Source organism: Mytilus edulis, chromosome 10 (genome assembly GCF_963676685.1).
Source record: "Mytilus edulis chromosome 10, xbMytEdul2.2, whole genome shotgun sequence".
NCBI lineage: Eukaryota > Metazoa > Mollusca > Bivalvia > Mytilida > Mytilidae > Mytilus > Mytilus edulis.
The window spans coordinates 56,203,075-56,223,202 of record NC_092353.1 but is presented as its reverse complement, the minus strand read 5'-3'; the positions used below and the strand labels follow the sequence as shown (position 1 = coordinate 56,223,202).

General features: G+C 32.8%; 1 protein-coding gene across 6 annotated transcripts in view; it reads right to left on the bottom strand.

The window, feature by feature from the left end:
- The window catches only part of LOC139492177 (inositol 1,4,5-triphosphate receptor associated 2-like), a 455,884-nt gene that overhangs the window by 358,065 nt on the left and 77,691 nt on the right, over positions 1-20,128 (bottom strand). For all 6 annotated transcript variants that reach the window (XR_011656711.1, XM_071280344.1, XM_071280342.1 and 3 more), the window contains one exon: positions 4,058-4,302. Coding sequence is in view for 5 of the 6 variants with exons in the window: in XM_071280344.1 (XP_071136445.1) it covers positions 4,058-4,302 (245 nt within the window). In the remaining variant the exon portion in view is untranslated. The remainder of the gene's footprint in view (positions 1-4,057; positions 4,303-20,128) is intronic.

Below are 20,128 nucleotides of genomic sequence, written 5' to 3'. Positions count from 1 at the left end.
ATAAACATATACAATCATTTTGTTGTTAACCCTTATAAGGAGTTATTTCCCTTGAAAAAATATACACAATTTTTGAAAAATTGTATCTCGAGAACCGGAAGTTGTAAAGACTTGGGGCCTACACCAATAATCTTAAGTTCATGTGACCTTCAATTTGCACAAGGTCAAAGGTCACTGAGTGCAAAAAAAAATTACGCTGTAGTTTCAAGCTTACATATTAGGAAAACAATAAGATTTTGCTGCATACATACAGCGTATAAATTATCCACTCGTTTATTATTAAATTTGATTTTTTATTTTGCCTTTCGAAATTGAAAGTAATGCCAGTGATTCTTCAAAATTTACAGTTTGAAGTCATTTAAATCATTTCAGTTCTAAACTGTTGCATTTCATAAATCGTTCTTGGGAGGTTTTTTTTTAAAAGGAAAATTGTTGAGAGAAATTTCATGAAGTTAATACAATGAAATACAAGTTCCTTAATGCTGTGAATCTAGTATGAAAAAAATTTCCACAGTTTGAAAAAAAAAAATTCATGAATACTTGCTCTGTGAGGTTTTGAATTTTTTGTTTCAAATAGATGGAGGATGCCAAGGGAATCAATTATTTTGATCTAAATGTAAATATATAATTGTTAGAATTAAAATGCATTTCATACGACATTTATAATGTGTCCCTGCCCCCTGCCCATGTCTACCCCCTTTTCAAGATGATTTTGACAATTTTGCACAGGCACATGTGGGGTACACCTCCCCCCTTTTATTTTTTTCAGTGTTTTAAAATTCTTATTTTGGAAATATTCTTTGATGTTGCTTATCCTGACTTTCAAGATTTATTTGAAAACTTAGTTGTTTTTAAATATGGTTTTTAAAATATTCTAATCTTGCAGTTTATTGAACAAATTAAATTTTGTAAAAAAATCACATATAATGAAAAAAAAAAGATACTCTTTGATAGGTATTGTGTAATTATTTTTTATCCTTTTTTGCAACACGTTGTCATCTACACCATAAACTGGATTTTCAGATACGTAAAGCTCAACTATAGTTTAATTAGCAGACACGGCTACTTTCACGGTGTTGGATGGAATTCTGAAGATCTTTATTTTATAAATTTAACACCTCAAAATAAACATTCAAATGAGTTAAAATGGTATTTAAGCACATACATACATACTCATTGATGCAATATATAAATTGATTGAAAGCACTTGTCACAATATAAGAGGAGCAGTGGCGGATCCAGCCATTTTAAAAAGGGGGGGTTCCAACTTTATGCTCCCATTCAAATGCATTGATCAGCCAAAAAAAAGGGGGGTTCCAACCCCTGGATATTGATGTATGGAAAAAGGGAGGTAACCTGTGATCTTAAATCCTTTCAAAGAGGAAGAGACTAAGTACTTATATCATACCTGTCAAAATATTGTCATTATATACCAAAGTATTGAATGACTTACGATCATATAAACAGAATTAACAAGTGAAACTGCGAGCTACTGCTCACTGATGATACCCCCGCCGCAAGTGGATAATATTAATAGTGTAAAAATATGCAAGTGTTCGGTAAACAGGAAGTTGTCGAGTGATGAATCTGAAAATGCATCACACGGTATAGCTGACTTATAAAAATCCTGAAACCAAATTTCAGAAATCCTTGTATTGTAGTTCCTGAGAAAAATGTGACGAAAATTTTTTACTTGGTTATCATGTGTAAAATCATACAAGTGTTCGGTAAACAGGAAGTTGTCGAGTGATGAATCTGAAAATGCATCACACGGTATAGCTGACTTATATAAATCCTGAAACCAAATTTCAGAAATCCTTGTATTGTAGTTCCTGAGAAAAATGTGACGAAAATTTTCAACTTGGCTATCATGTGTAAAATCATACAAGTGTTCGGTAAACAGGAAGTTGTCGAGTGATGAATCTGAAAACGCATCACACGGTATAGCTGACTTATATAAATCCTGAAACCAAATTTCAGAAATCCTTGTATTGTAGTTCCTGAGAAAAATGTGACGAAAATTTTCAACTTGGCTATCATGTGTAAAATCAGACAAGTGTTCGGTAAACAGGAAGTTGTCAAGTGATGAATCTGAAAACGCATCACACGGTATGGCTGACATATATAAATGTTGATACCAAATTACAGAAAGGGTGGATGTGTAGTTCCTGAGAAAAATGTGACGAAAGTTTCATGGGACGGACTGACTGACGGACTGACGGACTGATGGACGGACGGACGGACGGACTGACAGACAGAGGTAAAACAGTATACCCCCCCTTTTTTAAAGCGGGGGTATAATAATAAAAATACCAACTTAAAACCTTAAGCCTGATATAGATATTTCAAACTTATAAATTTTCATTTAAATATTTATTCATTTATAAAACTTGATTTAGACGGTTACAATAAATAGCAATTCATTGGTATACTTTAACCTCACCTGAGCAACCAATGATCCTAAATTATGTTTCTGATGGATATTAAATAATGTAAAATTTTATGAGTTTATAAAATTGGAAAATTTGTTCATGCAGTCAGAAATGTTTTACATATCTTTATTAATATCATAAACAGAAAAATATTTTCAATTTTTAAAAGATTACATATTTCATGAATTTTGAAACGCCCTTTTCAGTTTTTTTTTTAACTTTTTCATTTTTTGATAAAAAATAAGTTTCTATACAGAGATTATAAAAAGAGTTGCTTACTACATGTATAATAACCACTGGTATACGATTCGGTTAACAGGAAAGATGTTGAGTAATGTGTCACATGCATTAAGGCAAGGTCACGTAAAGCTTGATACCAAATTTCATGATACTTTAATTTGTAATTCCTAAGAAAATGGCATGCATAATGTGTTCATTATCACTGAACCAGTATATATTTGTTTAGGGGCCAGCTGAAGGCACCTCCGGGTGCGAGAATTTCTTGTTGCATTGAAGACCTGTTGGTGACCTTGCCCTTCTGCTGTTGTCTGCTCTATGGTCGGGTTGTTGTCTCTTTGACACATTCCCCATTTCCATTCTCAATTTTATAATCATTGTTAAGGTTAATAGTCATTGTGTAAAAAAAATAGTATAAGTACTCTGTTCACTGGAAGTTGATAAATGGTGAATATGAACAGTGAAGACACATCAAATGGTCTAAAATGCTCACATAAAGCTTTCATTAGTTTTATTAGTTTTTATCGTACAGGTACATTCCTGATCAATTTTCAAGAATTAAAATTATTGCAGATTTTAATAATAATTCCTTGTTTTATTCATTTCATATAGTAGTTTACCATCACAAAAACTTGCAAAAACTTTCCACATATGTATCCAAAGCCAGGTGAACAATTTTTCAATGTGCATACAAACATTCTTTAAGTTTTTCAAGTTGCACTCTGTGGGAGTAGCCAATTACACAACATTGCCATGCTCTATTGAGAACATCTGTGCAACCTTCAAAAGTTCCACAATGTAGAAAAATCTGTTGAATCAAGGTGGACATCTTCAATATAGATACAAATATTCTAGAAAATTATAAGGCTGTGTATTGAAAACTGTAGGAAGAGCTGAAGACACAAAACAGACTCCCCCCCCCCCCCCCCCCCCCCCAAAAAAAAATGTAAGCAGGATTTGCTCTGAGTGAAACATATATTTTAAACTTTCATATCTTGATTATTGAACCTGAAATTCTAAAATATTTCTATTTCAGTATTTGCAGTTTTAAGTTTAAAAAATTACCCTACTTTTAAAAGAGGGACGAAAGATACCAGAGGGACAGTAAAACTCATAAATCGAAAATAAACTGACAACGCCATGGCTAAAAATGAAAAAGACAAACAAACAATAGTACACATAACACAACATAGAAAACTAAAGAATAAGCAACACGAACCCCACCAAAAAACTAGGGGTGATCTCAGGTGCTCCATAAAGGTAAGCAGATCCTGCTCCACATGTGGCACCCGTCAACATAGGTTCAGTCTGCAGTATAAAACTTTAAGTCTATTAAAAACAGATTCTTCTTGTGACATGAGTATACATAAGCAATTGTAACACATTACCTGTTAGCTACATTTTCATTCTTCTTGAACTTGAGGCCAAGTTTCTTGAGGAATGTATCTGGAACACTTGGTAACACAGCTTTCTCCACCTCAGCTGGAGGCTCCTCATCCTCTTTCTCTTCAGGAGGTTTTGGTTCCTCGGTCTGCAATAGGTCCTCACTGCTCATCATTGATTCACGTGACTCTTTCAGATCAGGCATGACAGCTATATGCTTCATGTGTTCCCTGCGTCTAGCCAAATTGTTCTGAAAGATTAATTAGCATGGCTATCAATATGGATGTTGATTTGGTCACATGTAATTACTACAGATTATTAAATATTGGCCATTACATACAAACTGACCATGAAACCAGATTTTGTCATCTAAATATATCAGTAATTTACTTAGAATTAATGACTTTACACCTAAGCAAGGTTAATAAATCCATTAGGTCCATGTACCTTAATATGCATGCATTTTTGTAAATAACATACTATGCAATCCCTCTTATCATTCTTATCATAGACGTACTCATTGGAATTGCATGCATGAATGCAATAAATAGAATTCCACATTCAATTCTCCTAATCAGCTCTTTTTGGGTCTTATAACTTATTCAATAACACAATTATAATAAATAAGTAGACAAAATCAAAGTATTCTGAGGAAACAAACTTAAGATATATTATTGGTTATTATTCTTATTCTTTTTAAAGTAGTAAATATTTAAATATGTATTTCTTTTTAAATTCAAAAACATTTAAATTGATATTATTAAATTGGTGTTTAATGTCCAGTGGCAAATATTATGTTCATTAAAGAGCAAAATATAGGTTCAAAACCTAAATAAGTACACATGTACTATGTTTCAAGAAGAAGTGACCACATTGTGGTGAACTACCTAGAAGTCATTGCCAAACATATAACCCTATCAATAGACAAACTAAAGGTTGTACTGTAAACATATAACCTTATCAATAGACAAAATAAAGGTTGTACTGTAAACATATAAACCCTATCAATAGACAAACTAAAGGTTGTACTGTAAACATATAAACCCTATCAATAGACAAACTAAAGGTTGTACTGTAAACATATAAACCCTATCAATAGACAAACTAAAGGTTGTACTGTAAACATATAACCCTATCAATAGACAAACTAAAGGTTGTACTGTAAACATATAACCCTATCTATAGACAAACTAAAGGTTGTACTGTAAACATATAACCCTATCAATAGACAAACTAAAGGTTGTACTGTAAACATATAACCCTATCAATAGACAAACTGGTTGTACTGTAAACATATAACCCTATCTATAGACAAACTAAAGGTTGTACTGTAAACATATAACCCTATCTATAGACAAACTAAAGGTTGTACTGTAAACATATAACCCTATCTATAGACAAACTAAAGGTTGTACTGTAAACATATAAACCCTATCAATAGACAAACTAAAGGTTGTACTGTAAACATATAACCCTATCTATAGACAAACTAAAGGTTGTACTGTAAACGTATAACCCTATCTATAGACAAACTAAAGGTTGTACTGTAAACATATAACCCTATCAATAGACAAACTAAAGGTTGTACTGCAAACATATAACACATAACCCTATCTATAGACAAACTAAAGGTTGTACTGTAAACATATAACCCTATCTATAGACAAACTAAAGGTTGTACTGTAAACATATAACCCTATCAATAGACAAACTAAAGGTTGTACTGTAAACATATAACCCTATCAATAGACAAAATAAAGGTTGTACTGTAAACATAATAACCCTATCAATAGACAAAATAAAGGTTGTACTGTAAACATATAACCACATTAATTTATATAATGTAAATTTCTGGAGTCTGAAAAACAGCAAATGTATGTGTTGTAGACTAATCAACCAATATTAGGTCACTTTCAGAAGTGCTTATTATTATCAATTTGATAGCATGGTCTCAGTAAAAAGTACATGCTAATTATAGTCTATCATAAAATCCAACAATGACCTCAAGTTACCTATAATACACCTACATACTATCAAATCTGCTAATTGTCTTCTGGATTGAAAATAATAACTGATATATATATATATATATATATATATACAAGCAGGTATCTAATAGAATGCAATTATTCAATATCTGAAGGTCTAAAAAGTGTGGTCAAAACTGCTAGTGGAGATGAAAAAAATCAAATATTTTCATTAAAATACAATCAGCATCTCATGGTCTATAATGATTGACACATGGACTGATTGACACCTCTTCCAGAACATTTGGCTACATCTTGTAGGCCAGTTTTTATTGGTGGAGGGATCTGGAGAACCATGGCAGAACCTGTTCCTTCCTTTCAGCAGGAGAACTGGCATGATAAATTAACATCAAAGTAGAATGCACATTACTCCAAAGGGAGTTTGAACTCCCAATCTCAGCTAGTAGTCACTGTAAATGAACTCATAAAACCACACAGCCATCAAGGCCCAAATGATGAACAAGACAAGCTATGTAAAAATAAAGATCCAGTTTTTGAACTTGATTGCAAACTAAGTTAACCCCCAAAATGAATCAGAACAATACAGACTAGGGCACTTAAGATTATTGCTTTTAAATCATTTGATCTTTATTTAAATATCTTATATATCAAAAGCAATGACTGTACATGTATTACATAACACAGAAGGCACCAAAACAAACATTTATCTAGAACTAATCATTTAACCCTTTAAATATACTGGTCAAAAGATAAATCATCACATTGAATCAAATTTCAACAAAAATCATGTCATGCTTGTGTAATAAAGTTTTTTGGTTACCCATGTCCAATGGTACAAAAGTACAATAGTTATACATGTACAAGGCAATTTCTTAAACTAGTACATGCTACCGCTATCATTTTCCTAGTGAGATAAAGAAAAGCTTCCTCAAAAATACTTAGTCAATATAAAAATGAAGAAGTGGCGTGATAGAGACTTAATGTCACAGGAAACAATTACAGGTCACGGTATGGCCTTCAACAATGAGCAAAGTTAAACCTTTATATATAGGTCACCCTTGGGAAAAGAGAAAGGCGACCTTTGAATTGAGTTTCAAATGGCCTAATTATTACTTAGTGGGAAAATACAAAGATAAACTGCAAAGACAGGTTTCGCTATATAGAGATTACCTATTCAGCAGGTTTGATTGTACTTTTTTTAAACAATAAACAATGTTTTGAAGCACTGTTACAAATAATCATCAAGCAAAGAGTACTAAGCAACAAACATGCTAGGTTGAGTTGTGCTCTACATAGATATAAGAAGATGTGGTGTGAGTGCCAATGAGACAACTCTCCATTCAAATAACAATTTATAAAAGTAAAAGTCTACATGCATGTAACAGAGTTGTCTTGTCACAACTGGACATATGAAAATTTTCAGTTTATTTCTATGAAAACACAGTACTTTTTTTCACAGTGACATGTAAATGATGCATTTTTTGCTTCAACATGTATGAAAAAGAGGACTTAATCCTGCTCAATCAACACATAATGTTAAGCTTTTTCAGTGGCATTTGTAAAGGAAAATGCATATATTTGAAAGTTGTCTATGAAGCAAACAAATCATATTTCCAGCAATGAACAGTCTATTTAAAAAGAAAAACTTAAAACAAATATAAATTTTTTACGTAATTCTTTTCTGTCATAACTGTTTCAGTTTTCTTTTCTAAACAAAATTGGGAATTGAAATGGGGAGAGTGTCAAAGCAATAATAGATTTATTGCATTGATTATATACCATTGAAGTCACAAAGATTCTGCTTGAATCACAATTATACAATAAACGACCTTTTAAGCCATAAGTGTTAAAAATCACCAGGCTAGTGGACAGACATTCAATTGGTAATGGTTTCTGATGTTGTCAGAGACATTTGGTAATGATAGATAATGATCAATACAGACACAACGACAAGTCAATATCCTATGGACATAATTTCATTTATCTGCTGAATTAGATTTTCTTGCTATCTAGAGTGGCTGCTTAGTAGTTTGACCTTTAGCTTTCTGTAGTCAGCAGTCTTCACGCTGAATGGCAGCCCAGGCTTGTAAAATTGCTCGCGGGCCTGTAGAAATCATATCAACAGGCCAACAGAATCTAACTAAAAAATTTCAAAAATTGAGCTCTAGGCCAGCAAATTTAACAGTTCATCGTGAAGACTGGTAGTTTCAAGCTGAAGCATGTTTTAAGCCTGCTTTCCAAATTATGTGCCTTCTTCTATTATTTACTTGTTTTGGTTTAGAGGTCATCCTGATTGTAATTTAACAGGGCAGGTTTTTAGTTATGTTTTAAAAAAAATTTCTTTTACAATAAACTGTATAAAACAGATGAAAAGGGGAGTTTTAAATAGGGTCCATATAAAACTGTTACTTTATGGGTTTTTCTAATTGCTGAATGTCTCACAGTTGCCTATAATTGCTTACATCCACTTTGTTTGAACTTTAGTGGATAGCTATCTCATTTACATTCTTACCACATCTCCATATTTCATTTTCTTTTTACCTGTACTAATTATGAGGGTAGTATTATGCCCTTTAGCGTCAGGCGTCAAATAGTCATTTTTAGCTACCGTTAGCGTCAAATTGGTTAAAATTTTACCGTGATTGGTCAAACTTTCCTGATCGTGAATCGTCAAAAGTCTCAAACTTGTTAATAAAGTGTATATATATTGTCATGCACCAAAAATTACCACTATTATAACGTCATTTGGCAACAATTTTTAGTGTTATTAGCATGAAGGTACCCCCATTACCACCCTCAATTATAGTCTATTTCTTTCAGAGAAAATCAGTTGTTGGTGGTTGATATGGACTGTTGTGGTTTTTTTAATATGTTTGGTAATACATTAGATTCATTTATTTTTGTGGGTTAAGCTAAACTGAAATTTTCGTGGGATTTTAACTTCCTGGTTTTGACAAAGTCTGCATACAATAAAATTGAGAGTGGAAATGGGGAATGCATCAAAGAGACAACAACCCGACCACAGAACAGACAACAGCCTACAGGAAATTTGTCATTCGTTCAACAATCAATTTTGTGGTTTATCTATATCCAAGAAATCAACGAAAATTGGTATCCAATGAATAATAATTAATCCAAAGTTTAAAAAAAAGATGTGGTATGATTGCCAATGAGACAACTCTCCACAAGAGACCAAAATGACACAGACATTAACAACTATAGGTCATTGTACAGCCTTCAACAATGAGCAAAGCCCCATACCGCATAGTCAGCTATAAAAGGCCCCGACAATGTTAAACAATTCAAACGAGAAAACTAACAGCCTTATTTATATAAAACTAGAGGCTCTCAAGAGCCTGTATCGCTCACCTGATTCTACTTGGGTTTTTGAAATCATATGAAAAAATATAAAATTTGGCTAAAAGTGACAACACAACCTCATTGATAAGGAAAGGAACATGTTTAATTTCATTCAAAAGTCCCCCACTGGCGGCCATCTTGGATGGCGGATCGGCTACAAAGTAACAACACTTGGTCAGCACCTCATAAGGAACATTCATGCCATGTTTGGTTTTATTCCATTCAGTGGTTCTCTAAAAGAAGTCATTTGTATGCATTTCCCATAGGGTCCTATGTTAAACTAAGTCCCCTGCTGGCGGCCATCTTGGATGATGGATCTGCTATAAAGTAACAACACTTGGTCAGCACCTCATAAGGAACATTCATGCAATGTTTAGTTTTATTCCATTCAGTGGTTCTCTAAAAGAAGTCATTTGTATGCATTTCCCATAGGGTCCTATGTTAAACTAAGTCCCCCGCTGGCGGCCATCTTGGATGATGGATTGGCTACAAAGTAACAACACTTGGTCAGCACCACATTAGGAACATTCATGCCATGTTTGATTTCATTCCATTCAGTGGTTCTCTAAAAGAAGTCATTTGTATGCATTTCCCATAGGGTCCTATGTTAAACTAAGTCCCCCGCTGGCGACCATCTTGGATGATGGATCGGCTACAAAGTAACAACACTTGGTCAGCACCCCATAAGGAACATTCATGCTATGTTTGGTTTTATTCCATTCAGTGGTTCTCTAAAAGAAGTCATTTGTATGCATTTCCCATAGGGTCCTATGTTAAACTAAGTTCCCGGCTGGCGGCCATCTTGGATGATGGATCGGCAACAAAGTAACAACACTTGGTCAGCACCTCATAAGGAACATTCATGCCATGTTTGGTTTCATTCCATTCAGTGGTTCTCTAGAGGAAGTCATTTGTATGCATTTCCCATAGGGTCCTATGTTAAACTAAGTCCCCTGCTGGCGGCCATCTTGGATGATGGATCTGCTATAAAGTAACAACACTTGGTCAGCACCTCATAAGGAACATTCATGCAATGTTTAGTTTTATTCCATTCAGTGGTTCTCTAAAAGAAGTCATTTGTATGCATTTCCAATAGGGTCCTATGTTAAACTAAGTCCCTGCTGGCGGCCATCTTGGATAATGGATCGGCTACAAAGTAACAACACTTGGTCAGCACCACATTAGGAACATTCATGCCATGTTTGATTTCATTCAATTCAGTGGTTCTCTAAAAGAAGTCATTTGTATGCATTTCCCATAGGGTCCTATGTTAAACTAAGTCCCCCGCTGGCGGCCATCTTGGATGATGGATTGGCTACAAAGTAACAACACTTGGTCAGTACCTCATAAGGAACATTCATGCCATGTTTGGTTTCATTCCATTCAATGGTTCTCTAAAAGAAGTCATTTGTATGCATTTCCCGTAGGGTCCTATGTTAAACTAAGTCCCCCGCTGGCGGCCATCTTGGATGATGGATCGGCTACAAAGTAACAACACTTGGTCAGCACCTCATAAGGAACATTCATGCCATGTTTGGTTCCATTCCATTCAGTGGTTCTCTAGAAGAAGTTCAAAATGTAAATTGTTAACGACGACGACGACGGACGACGACGACGACGGACGACGGACGCCAAGTGGTGAGAAAAGCTCACTTGGCCCTTCGGGCCAGGTGAGCTAAAAATGAACGAAAAACAAATATGTAACACATAAACAAACGACAACCACTGAATTACAGGCTCCTGTTTCATTCTATATCTTAACTACAATAGCAAATATTTCAAAGAAAAGTGACTTGGCTTTGAAATCATGAATCTATTTCTGACTGAAAGCAAACATCACAAATTAATTTATCTTCTAATTTGTAATTTATCAAAATTATCCTCCACAAAGAAAACAATTAACACCTCGTTTTACGGTTCTTTGAAGTTTAATTATGCATATGAACCATATTACATCAATAATAATCTAAAAATATCAATTCATCATAGAGCATAACAATCTATGGGTACCAGATAATTATACAGTGTATTGCTGTATCAACTTTTCAAAAGCAAATGCTATATGATCACAAATACTGAAGGTTAAATCCCAAATACTCTTGGATTGTATTCCCTTGTTATAACAAACCAAAAGGACGATGCAGAACATGATACATGTAATATGATATGGATCCTGCTTTGTTCTAGACTGACAGATGAGCCAAATTTTAATGTGCTAGATTATAATGATTGATTGATTGTTGGTTGCTAAACGTCCAGTGGCAAATTTTTCATGCATATTCAGGACGAGAACCAGATAACAATAAATACAATAGGTAGGTCTGGTATTAATAGAGGCCATTAGGGATGATGGTCGGGGAAAATTTGGACTGCCACTGAAAAAAGAGGGTATAATGGATAGGGACAGTAATTTTGCCTTGCAACAGACCACTTACGGGCCCTCAAAGAGTTGTTGCAAGGGTTCTTAATGTGCAAAGAGCGTGGCACTCTCATTACACGAGACATCGGATTTAACATCCCCATTCTGACCGGACGTGCTAGATTATAATGTAACAGTCTGTAAGGAAGACATGATCACACTATATTGATATAAACCCTGCTTTGTTCTATACTGATAGATGAGCCCAATTCTAATGCAATAGATCATAATATAGGTAACAGTCTGTAAAGAAGACATGATCACACTATATTCTGACACCAAACTGACCAGTCCATGCTTTTACTCCCAAATGCTGGGTGCTAGCAGAATAGCAGCAAATGCCATTTTTTAAGTCTTTGGCTTGACCTGGCTGGGGTTGAAACCCCTGCAAGAGATGAACATGCTATCATACAACCATCGAAGCAGTTCAATTGTCATAAATGGGCCATTATTCCTATAAGGAGAAGACTTTAGGATTTCAGTCATGTTGACTTATTTAAACATTTTAATTTGCAGATCATTTTGTTGTATTTAGTTTCTCAACATCTTCCATATTTTTCCAGAAAAAAGTAATGAGGATGAAGGGCCACTCAGTGATAACAATAGCTCAAATACTGCATATGATATTAAAACTGGTATGCTTAGATAGGAGAAATTGAATAACATTGGACAAAAAGGAAGCACATTCCAAACTTATTCAAGTATAAAATAATAAAATGCTTTCTTTACTTTTAAAATATGAACTTTACAAAAAGATCTGAGTCGTTGTCTTATTACTATCAACATACAAATCTATTTTTTTTTCAATTCACTACGCGTACCAAAATTATAGAAAAATAATATTTTTACGGCTTAAACATTTAAATATCTTAAAGGTGTCTGTCAATTATTGTCACTTTAACAAAAGATTACAACTAATTAAAGAAACTATTTATATTTTTGTAAAACCGGAACAGATTATAAATGTGTAATCGTTATGTAAAACACATAAAAATATTTCCTACCTCCATGTTTGTATGTAACATATATCCTTGGGTAAAACCATCAATACAACTGCATGGTCAGAGAATGATACCTCAGATTTTGAAACTCAATCAAGCATGCAAAGTAAACGATACATTTATGAACATTAAATTCCAGGTCTACTGATCACAAATAAAAATTTAAATCCCGTTTTTTTCAATTACGTAAAAGTGCACGACAATTACATATACAGAATATATGGAAACTTCCTTAAAAGAGTCTAGTATTTCCCACCAAAAATATATTTTCTTACAAAATAATCAGTGCAAGTATAGTTCAAGGATGAAGAAAAATAAGGCTTGTTTTACTTATAGTACGAGGACATCTGCATTCACAACCCATTGAATTTCATGCATTCCTTATCATTTACAGAAAAAAAGGTGCTGTCAGCTGGAGAACATAAGTTAACAGGAAATGTGACAAAAAATGAACCTGAAATCTTTTTAATGATTTATCTATCTTATTACATTCAAAATATTTCTCTTTTCCATAGCTAACGAAACAACGTTTTTCTCTATTAATTAACTTATTGACCTTTATAAAAAGAAACTGCAATAAAAAAAGACACATTTTTAATGAAATTACTTGCATAACTGGAAAATCTGTAAACCAGAAATTATATATTCAAAGAATTTCAAAATTTTATGAATTGAATGCTTCTTTTTGTAAATTTATTGGGGTGTAAAAGCGTTGACCGAAGTACATTTTGTATGAAGCGCAGAAGCGCTTCATTCTAAAAATGTATGCACGGTCAACGCTTTTACAACCCTATAAAGTTACAAAAAGAAGCATTCAATACTTATAATTACATTTTTTGCTATGATCATGAAAACACGAATTTTATATATTTTATTATTTAATTCACCTGTGCAATTTATTGTTGGAGCACGTGTTATCATGAGTGAAAAGTTGTATTGGGCAATGCAACTGCTTACGGAATAACATGTGATGTGCAGTTAGCCAATCAGAATAAAATATTATAATGAAACATACATCTAATGTAATTATATAGGCTTGTATGCAAACTTTGTCAAAACCATTAAATAAAATATTCTTGAAAATACCCAACTTCTTAACCCTTTAACCCCCAATCCCGCCTGTAGGCGACAACCATTATTTGATGGCCCGTATGACCCTCCATACTTTTTTGAACTGCCCCAACTGAACTGTCATGATAGCAGGGACTTCAACCAAGCAGTTCATTGTCCATCAACTCTTCTCAGATGTCTGTTCATGAAAATTTGGCACTTTGAAAGCCGTTTAAGAGTTCAAAATCGGAAAAACATGATAAGTAGCCAAAATCAGGTGGGGGTGGGCATCTTTTGATGGCCACTACGTAACTGGAAGTGACTGTTGGTAAAAACTATTATCATATATGCATGCATAGGTGGTATAGGAACACAACGAGGTATAATATGGCCAATAGGAATCTAGTCTGTAAAATCTAGGTCACCATTTTGTCAAAAATCCATAAAAACGGACATTTAGGCAGACCTGACTTGACAATAATAATTCCCAAGCAAGACACTGAAGTCCAATATACTCCAAGCTAGCATGAATGGACTACTGTAACTATAGGGTAATACTTGAATGACAAAAAAACACAGTCTTGTCAGTGTTCACCTCTCAAGGTCGTTTTGAAATCAGAAAATAGACGGAAAATTACCATTTTTCACTGGAGGTGGGTTCGAACCCTCGAGAAAATATTCCTCCTCCCCCCCCCCCCCCATGCCATGCCATGCCATCAGCCCCCAAATCCCAATAAGTAGTTTAATAGATGAGCATCAGTTACAGCATCAGGAGTTTGCTCATTTGCATATGTTTGCAAATTTTCGAAAATGCCTGATTTTCCAAAAATGTCTTGGGGGCGAATGAGTTAAAGTAAAAATATTTTTTTCACGATTTTCAACCTCTAAAGACTGTTTTATGTTTTAGTCAGTTTTACACCCCAAAACGACCCTCAAACCCAACAGAAGCCAAATTAAAAAAAATTCGATCAAATAATTTAAAGTAAAAATATTTTTTTCACGATTTTTAACCTCTAAAGACTGTTTTAGTCGGTTTTACACCCCAAAACGACCCTCAAACCCAACAGAAGCCAAATTAAAAAAATTCGCTCAAATAATTTAAACCAAGAAAATTGGTATCCATGAAGATATTAAATAGATTCAAATGAGGAGAGACTGAAATTTTATCTTTCTAATTTAGATTTGTGATTAGGTCAGTTTAAGATGAGCTACTAGTAAGTCAATGAAGAGGTTTCCTATCAAATCAATCCATATTCATTTAACATAAAAATCACATAAAAAAATATGTATTTTAAAATGGTTATACATGTACAAATATATATTTTTTTCAAAAATGTTCATGATAAGCAAAATTTCTTACATTCATTCTGGGGATCAATAATTCCTCTACAACACAAATAATAAGAGGTTGGATTCTGTAGAAGAAATAGAATATGTTTATCATGATATCTATATCTGGCATTGTAACTTCTGTGAAATCAATTGATTTGAATACCTATATTCAAACTAATTACGAACACACCCATATAGCTGGAATATAATAAGGTGAAAGCAGTGAAAAAAATACAATGTGCCATTTTTTTTTATGTTTCACAGCTGTTATATTTATTCTATTGTGTTTAACCTTTATGTTATACTTCAGGGACGATGGGTACAAATATTTTGCACTAATTGCTAATAATAATAGCATACAGAATAATGCAAAGAATGATCATACCAAAGTTATTAGAAAAAAAAAGACAATTTCTTTATTTAATAACCAGCTCTTCTGCTGAATAAGCAATTTTAAAATGTATATTATATTTTTCTTTCCAACATGTAATACAGTGAGGCTTGTTTTTACAAATAATCGCTCCAATTTTGAAAATTACAACTACCAAAATTTCTGAGAGATGAGGTATGATTGCCAATGAGACAACTATCCACCAACGTTCAAATGAAGTGGAAGAAGTCTATTACTTTTTTTATAACAAGATAATATTACAGCAAAGTTTTGAAGTAGATGCAAAAACCTTGAGAAATATTTAAATTTTGTGTATTTACTGTCTTCTGATTGGTTAAAATTATTAGTTTTATTTTCAATGTTGTCAATTTTGATGGCGACACGCCCACTCTGACGTTGTGTATTCATACGCCAACATGTGTGTACGTTGTTATTGTCAAGATAAATAATATAAAAAGTTCTTTGAGCCTTATTTTTGATAGAAATTTATTTATAATGAATGGCAATAACTTATTTTGATTTTATTTATGGTTCAATAAAATCAAAATAAATAATAGCCATTCATTAAATATTTTTGAACAAAAAAATATTACACATCACAAAACAGCTGGCGTATATAGAAATTAAAACAATTCAAATTTAACTAGATTCATATAGGAAACTAGCTTAATTAGGAGCTTAAATTAATGACTTTTTCATTTGACTATCTCTACAAGTTCAAACAAACAAACTATTAAGTGTGTAGTGTGTAGTTTACATAAATCATGATTGACTTATCTTGATAACATTCCAGATAATTAGTGAAGACTTTGATACCATGAGGTTAATTATACAGAGAAATTCTTCTCAGCCATTGTAATGTTTACTAACAATCTTCAATATAATTTGAACATAGCGTCACATCAATGCATGCAAAAACTTTTTTGTTGATTATAACCTATAATTATTTGATGTGTAAGTTTATTAGTATGGCAACACAAGCGAACAATTAGCGCTTTACTGGTGCATTCAAAAACTTTTTCCTTTTTGTTAATAATAACCTATAATTATTGGTTGTGTAATTTTCTTAGCATGGCAGCATTATTTAAACATAGCACTTCACTGGTGCATGCTTAAACTTCTACTTTTTTGAAGATAATTACATATAATTATTGGATATTTAAACTTATCAACATGACAGCATCATAAGATTTCATAGAGAGTGGGTGAGAAAGTCTCAAGCTACAGATCAATGTGGATTTTCAGTGGCAGATAGGTTATTTTTTTAATTCCCCCCCTTTCGATTTTAATGGGACATATGGTTGTCCCGCTTTTTAAAAAGGGCAGAATCTATGTCAATGCTTAACTTTGGAAGAATCTGACAACTCTACATTCTACTTTCCATTCTGATAATTTTTAAGTCAATCAATAAAATATCTGCTTCCAAATATTTGAAGGATGTGCACTTGACTGGGTATCATTAGGACAAAACCCAAACTGGAGTATCCTGAAATTGGAAGCATAAGGTCTTTGTAAGCTAAATATGAACACAGAATATGCAGGCCCTTAGGCAGGAATTTCTAAGGAGGGGGAAGATTCAATCATATTCAACTTCAACAGTTACAATTCAAACAGAAAGTAGCTTATTTGTTTTCAAGAAGGGGTTCTTATGAACCCCTCAAACACCCCTAGCTATGGGTATGATCTGTACAGATTACATATTTTTTCCCCATCAAAATCCCAAGACCACCCTTCAACTGTAAAAACATGTCATTTTTTTAAATCTATGTTTATCCTGTGGCTTTCAACTTTACCTTGAGAACACACAACTTTGTTCAGCCTACAGTAATATACATCTTATACAATAAGCATAACACATTTAATGCATTAAAAAACTATGAGACATCAAATGAAAAAAGATGTCCTGAATTTTGAACTCACTTCTACTGATGGTTTCAATAATAATATTATAAAAAAAAAAGAAGATGTGGTATGATTGCCAATGAGACAACTCTCCACTAGAAACCAAAATGACACAGAACTTAGTTTGTTTGAACTTGTGCATTCAATAAAAAATATACTCTCCTGAATTACACTAGTATCTCTTAGAAATTTATCATTAAAAAACACATCAAAATATGATCAATAACTTTGTATAGTAAAATGTTTAATATAAAAAAAGAAGATGTGGTATGATTAAGCATGATCCTTGCAATTTACACTTCTTACGCATTCAAAAAACATTTTGAAAATATTTTTTTTATAATAGGAAATAACTATTCACAATTCTATCAAATTTGTCACAAAATATTTTGTATATCTACTTTTATTGATATTAAGGTTTTCACATTTCATCAAAAATGTTATTAGGTCCTTTATATGTTAACATAATTTTTTTCACATTTATTAATAACCAAGCCCTAGTTTTCAACAAAAAGCATAATAACCAATACCTTGTATTTCAGCATCATAAAGCACATAAAAAACACACACTCAGCTCTTGTTTGAAAGTGGGCTTGACAATATTCTAACACCTTTACATTTTAATTATAAGTGTTATTAATATGGAATCATACAGCTGTCATTTTTTTTTATTGACCATTGCAAGTGCCAGACTTATTTTTTTAATCAATTAATATCCATTTCCACAAGTGTGAAAGGCAGTACAGAAAGATGTGTTAATAATATATACAATGTTAACGAACACCATCTGACTTATTTTAATGGAAATGAAACGAAAAACTGTGTTAAAACTAAATATCTAACCAAATTTGTTTTAATATTATAAATATCTGCTCCTGAAGAGCATAATTTTTTATCTCAATTTCCAATTTTTAATACATGCAATATAAGAGTACCAACTGCACAAAAATATTTAAGTTCTGTTATCATTATGTTGAAGAAAAATAATACAAAGTAAACTGGACATGATTTTAAGAATATCTAGGATTTGACCAATTCAGACATTTTAACAGGTATCCCCCCCCCTTCTAAATTCTTCCTACTACCAAAGTACAACTTCCTAAATTCTCTACCTATACAACTTTACATATAAACAACACTTACCATTCACAAACAGAAGCTTATTCCTCTCTCACCCAATTAACACTATGGTCAGTGAAAATGACCTCTGGGTTAAAAACCGATATATCTACTGATGAGAATACAAGATGACACAGTGAAAGCCAATTAAATGCTACAAAGTAAATTGTACCGACACCTGATAGGTGGGGAGGAGATAAAACAAGCTTACAATGACTTAAACCAACCCCACTTAGATCTAAACATCTGAAGCATTTGTACACAATGTAACATTTATCATCTTTATGTCATAAATAATAATCTTTAGGACAAGAGGAATATCTTTAATTGATAAGAAAATTATGGCTACCTAGTTTTATTGATAATGACAAGTGCACTGGCTGTGTATCAAATACATGCAAGTGAATTGAACCACATGCTATCTTTTGTATTACATCAGCCAATAATATTGTCAAAGATCATATATCTTAATTTCTTGTGGAAATTGTGATAAACCTATTACTAGCTCAACATGAAATCTAATTTTCTATGGATCCAAAATTTGCCAAAGAATTTTAATACATTTCCCAGTGGGATATACTTGTTTAGATAAACTAGGGATACAAATTCAGGATATATATGAAAACTGTTGAATTTTGGAACACCCTCCCCCCCTTTTTTTATTTAAAACTTTTGGGATCAGCTTCGTACTGATTTACATTTCAAATAATGGCATATTAAGACAGTTTGTTCAAACACATGCTATCTTCAAGTTATCAACTATTTATAGATTAGTCAATAGTACTGTCATATCATTTGTCCAAATTGCAAGTTGAAAATGTGAAAAACCTAGTATGAGCTCAGCATGGAATATATATGGATCCAAAATTTCTGTCCCCAGAACCACATTTAAATACATTTTGCAGTGGGTTATTCGTTAAAATAAGATAGGGATAAAAAAAATCATATGTATATTTCTGAAAACTTTCAATTTTGCAATCATACCCTACACCTATTTTTTTATTTGACTATTTGAAATTTTTGGGATCAGCTACTATATCAAATTCCAATAATGGCATATTAAGACAGTTTGTTGAACCACATGATATCTTTAAGTTTTAAATAAGCAATAAATTCATGATCCTTAGCTCAACATTAAATCTATGGATCCAAAATACCTCCTAGAACCACATTTAAATATGTGTTCCAGTGGGATATACAAGTTTGAATCAGGTATGGATAAAAAATCAGTTGGATACATATTTACAAACAAAAACTTTTTTTTAAATCAGTTCTTGCGAGCTCCCTCCCCCCTTTAATTTGAAATAGTTTGGATCAGCTAATCGTTAACATTTCCAACAATGGTATAGGCAGAATATTGATCTTCAGAAATGGGGTTTGGCATTTACTACCGGTAGGCTAAATCGATGATTCTTCAAATTTTATTTAGGAATGTATTACATAATTAACAAAAATTGACAGGACCAAATAAAGTTTTACAGGACATGTCTTGTCCATCCTGTGCTAATTTCAAG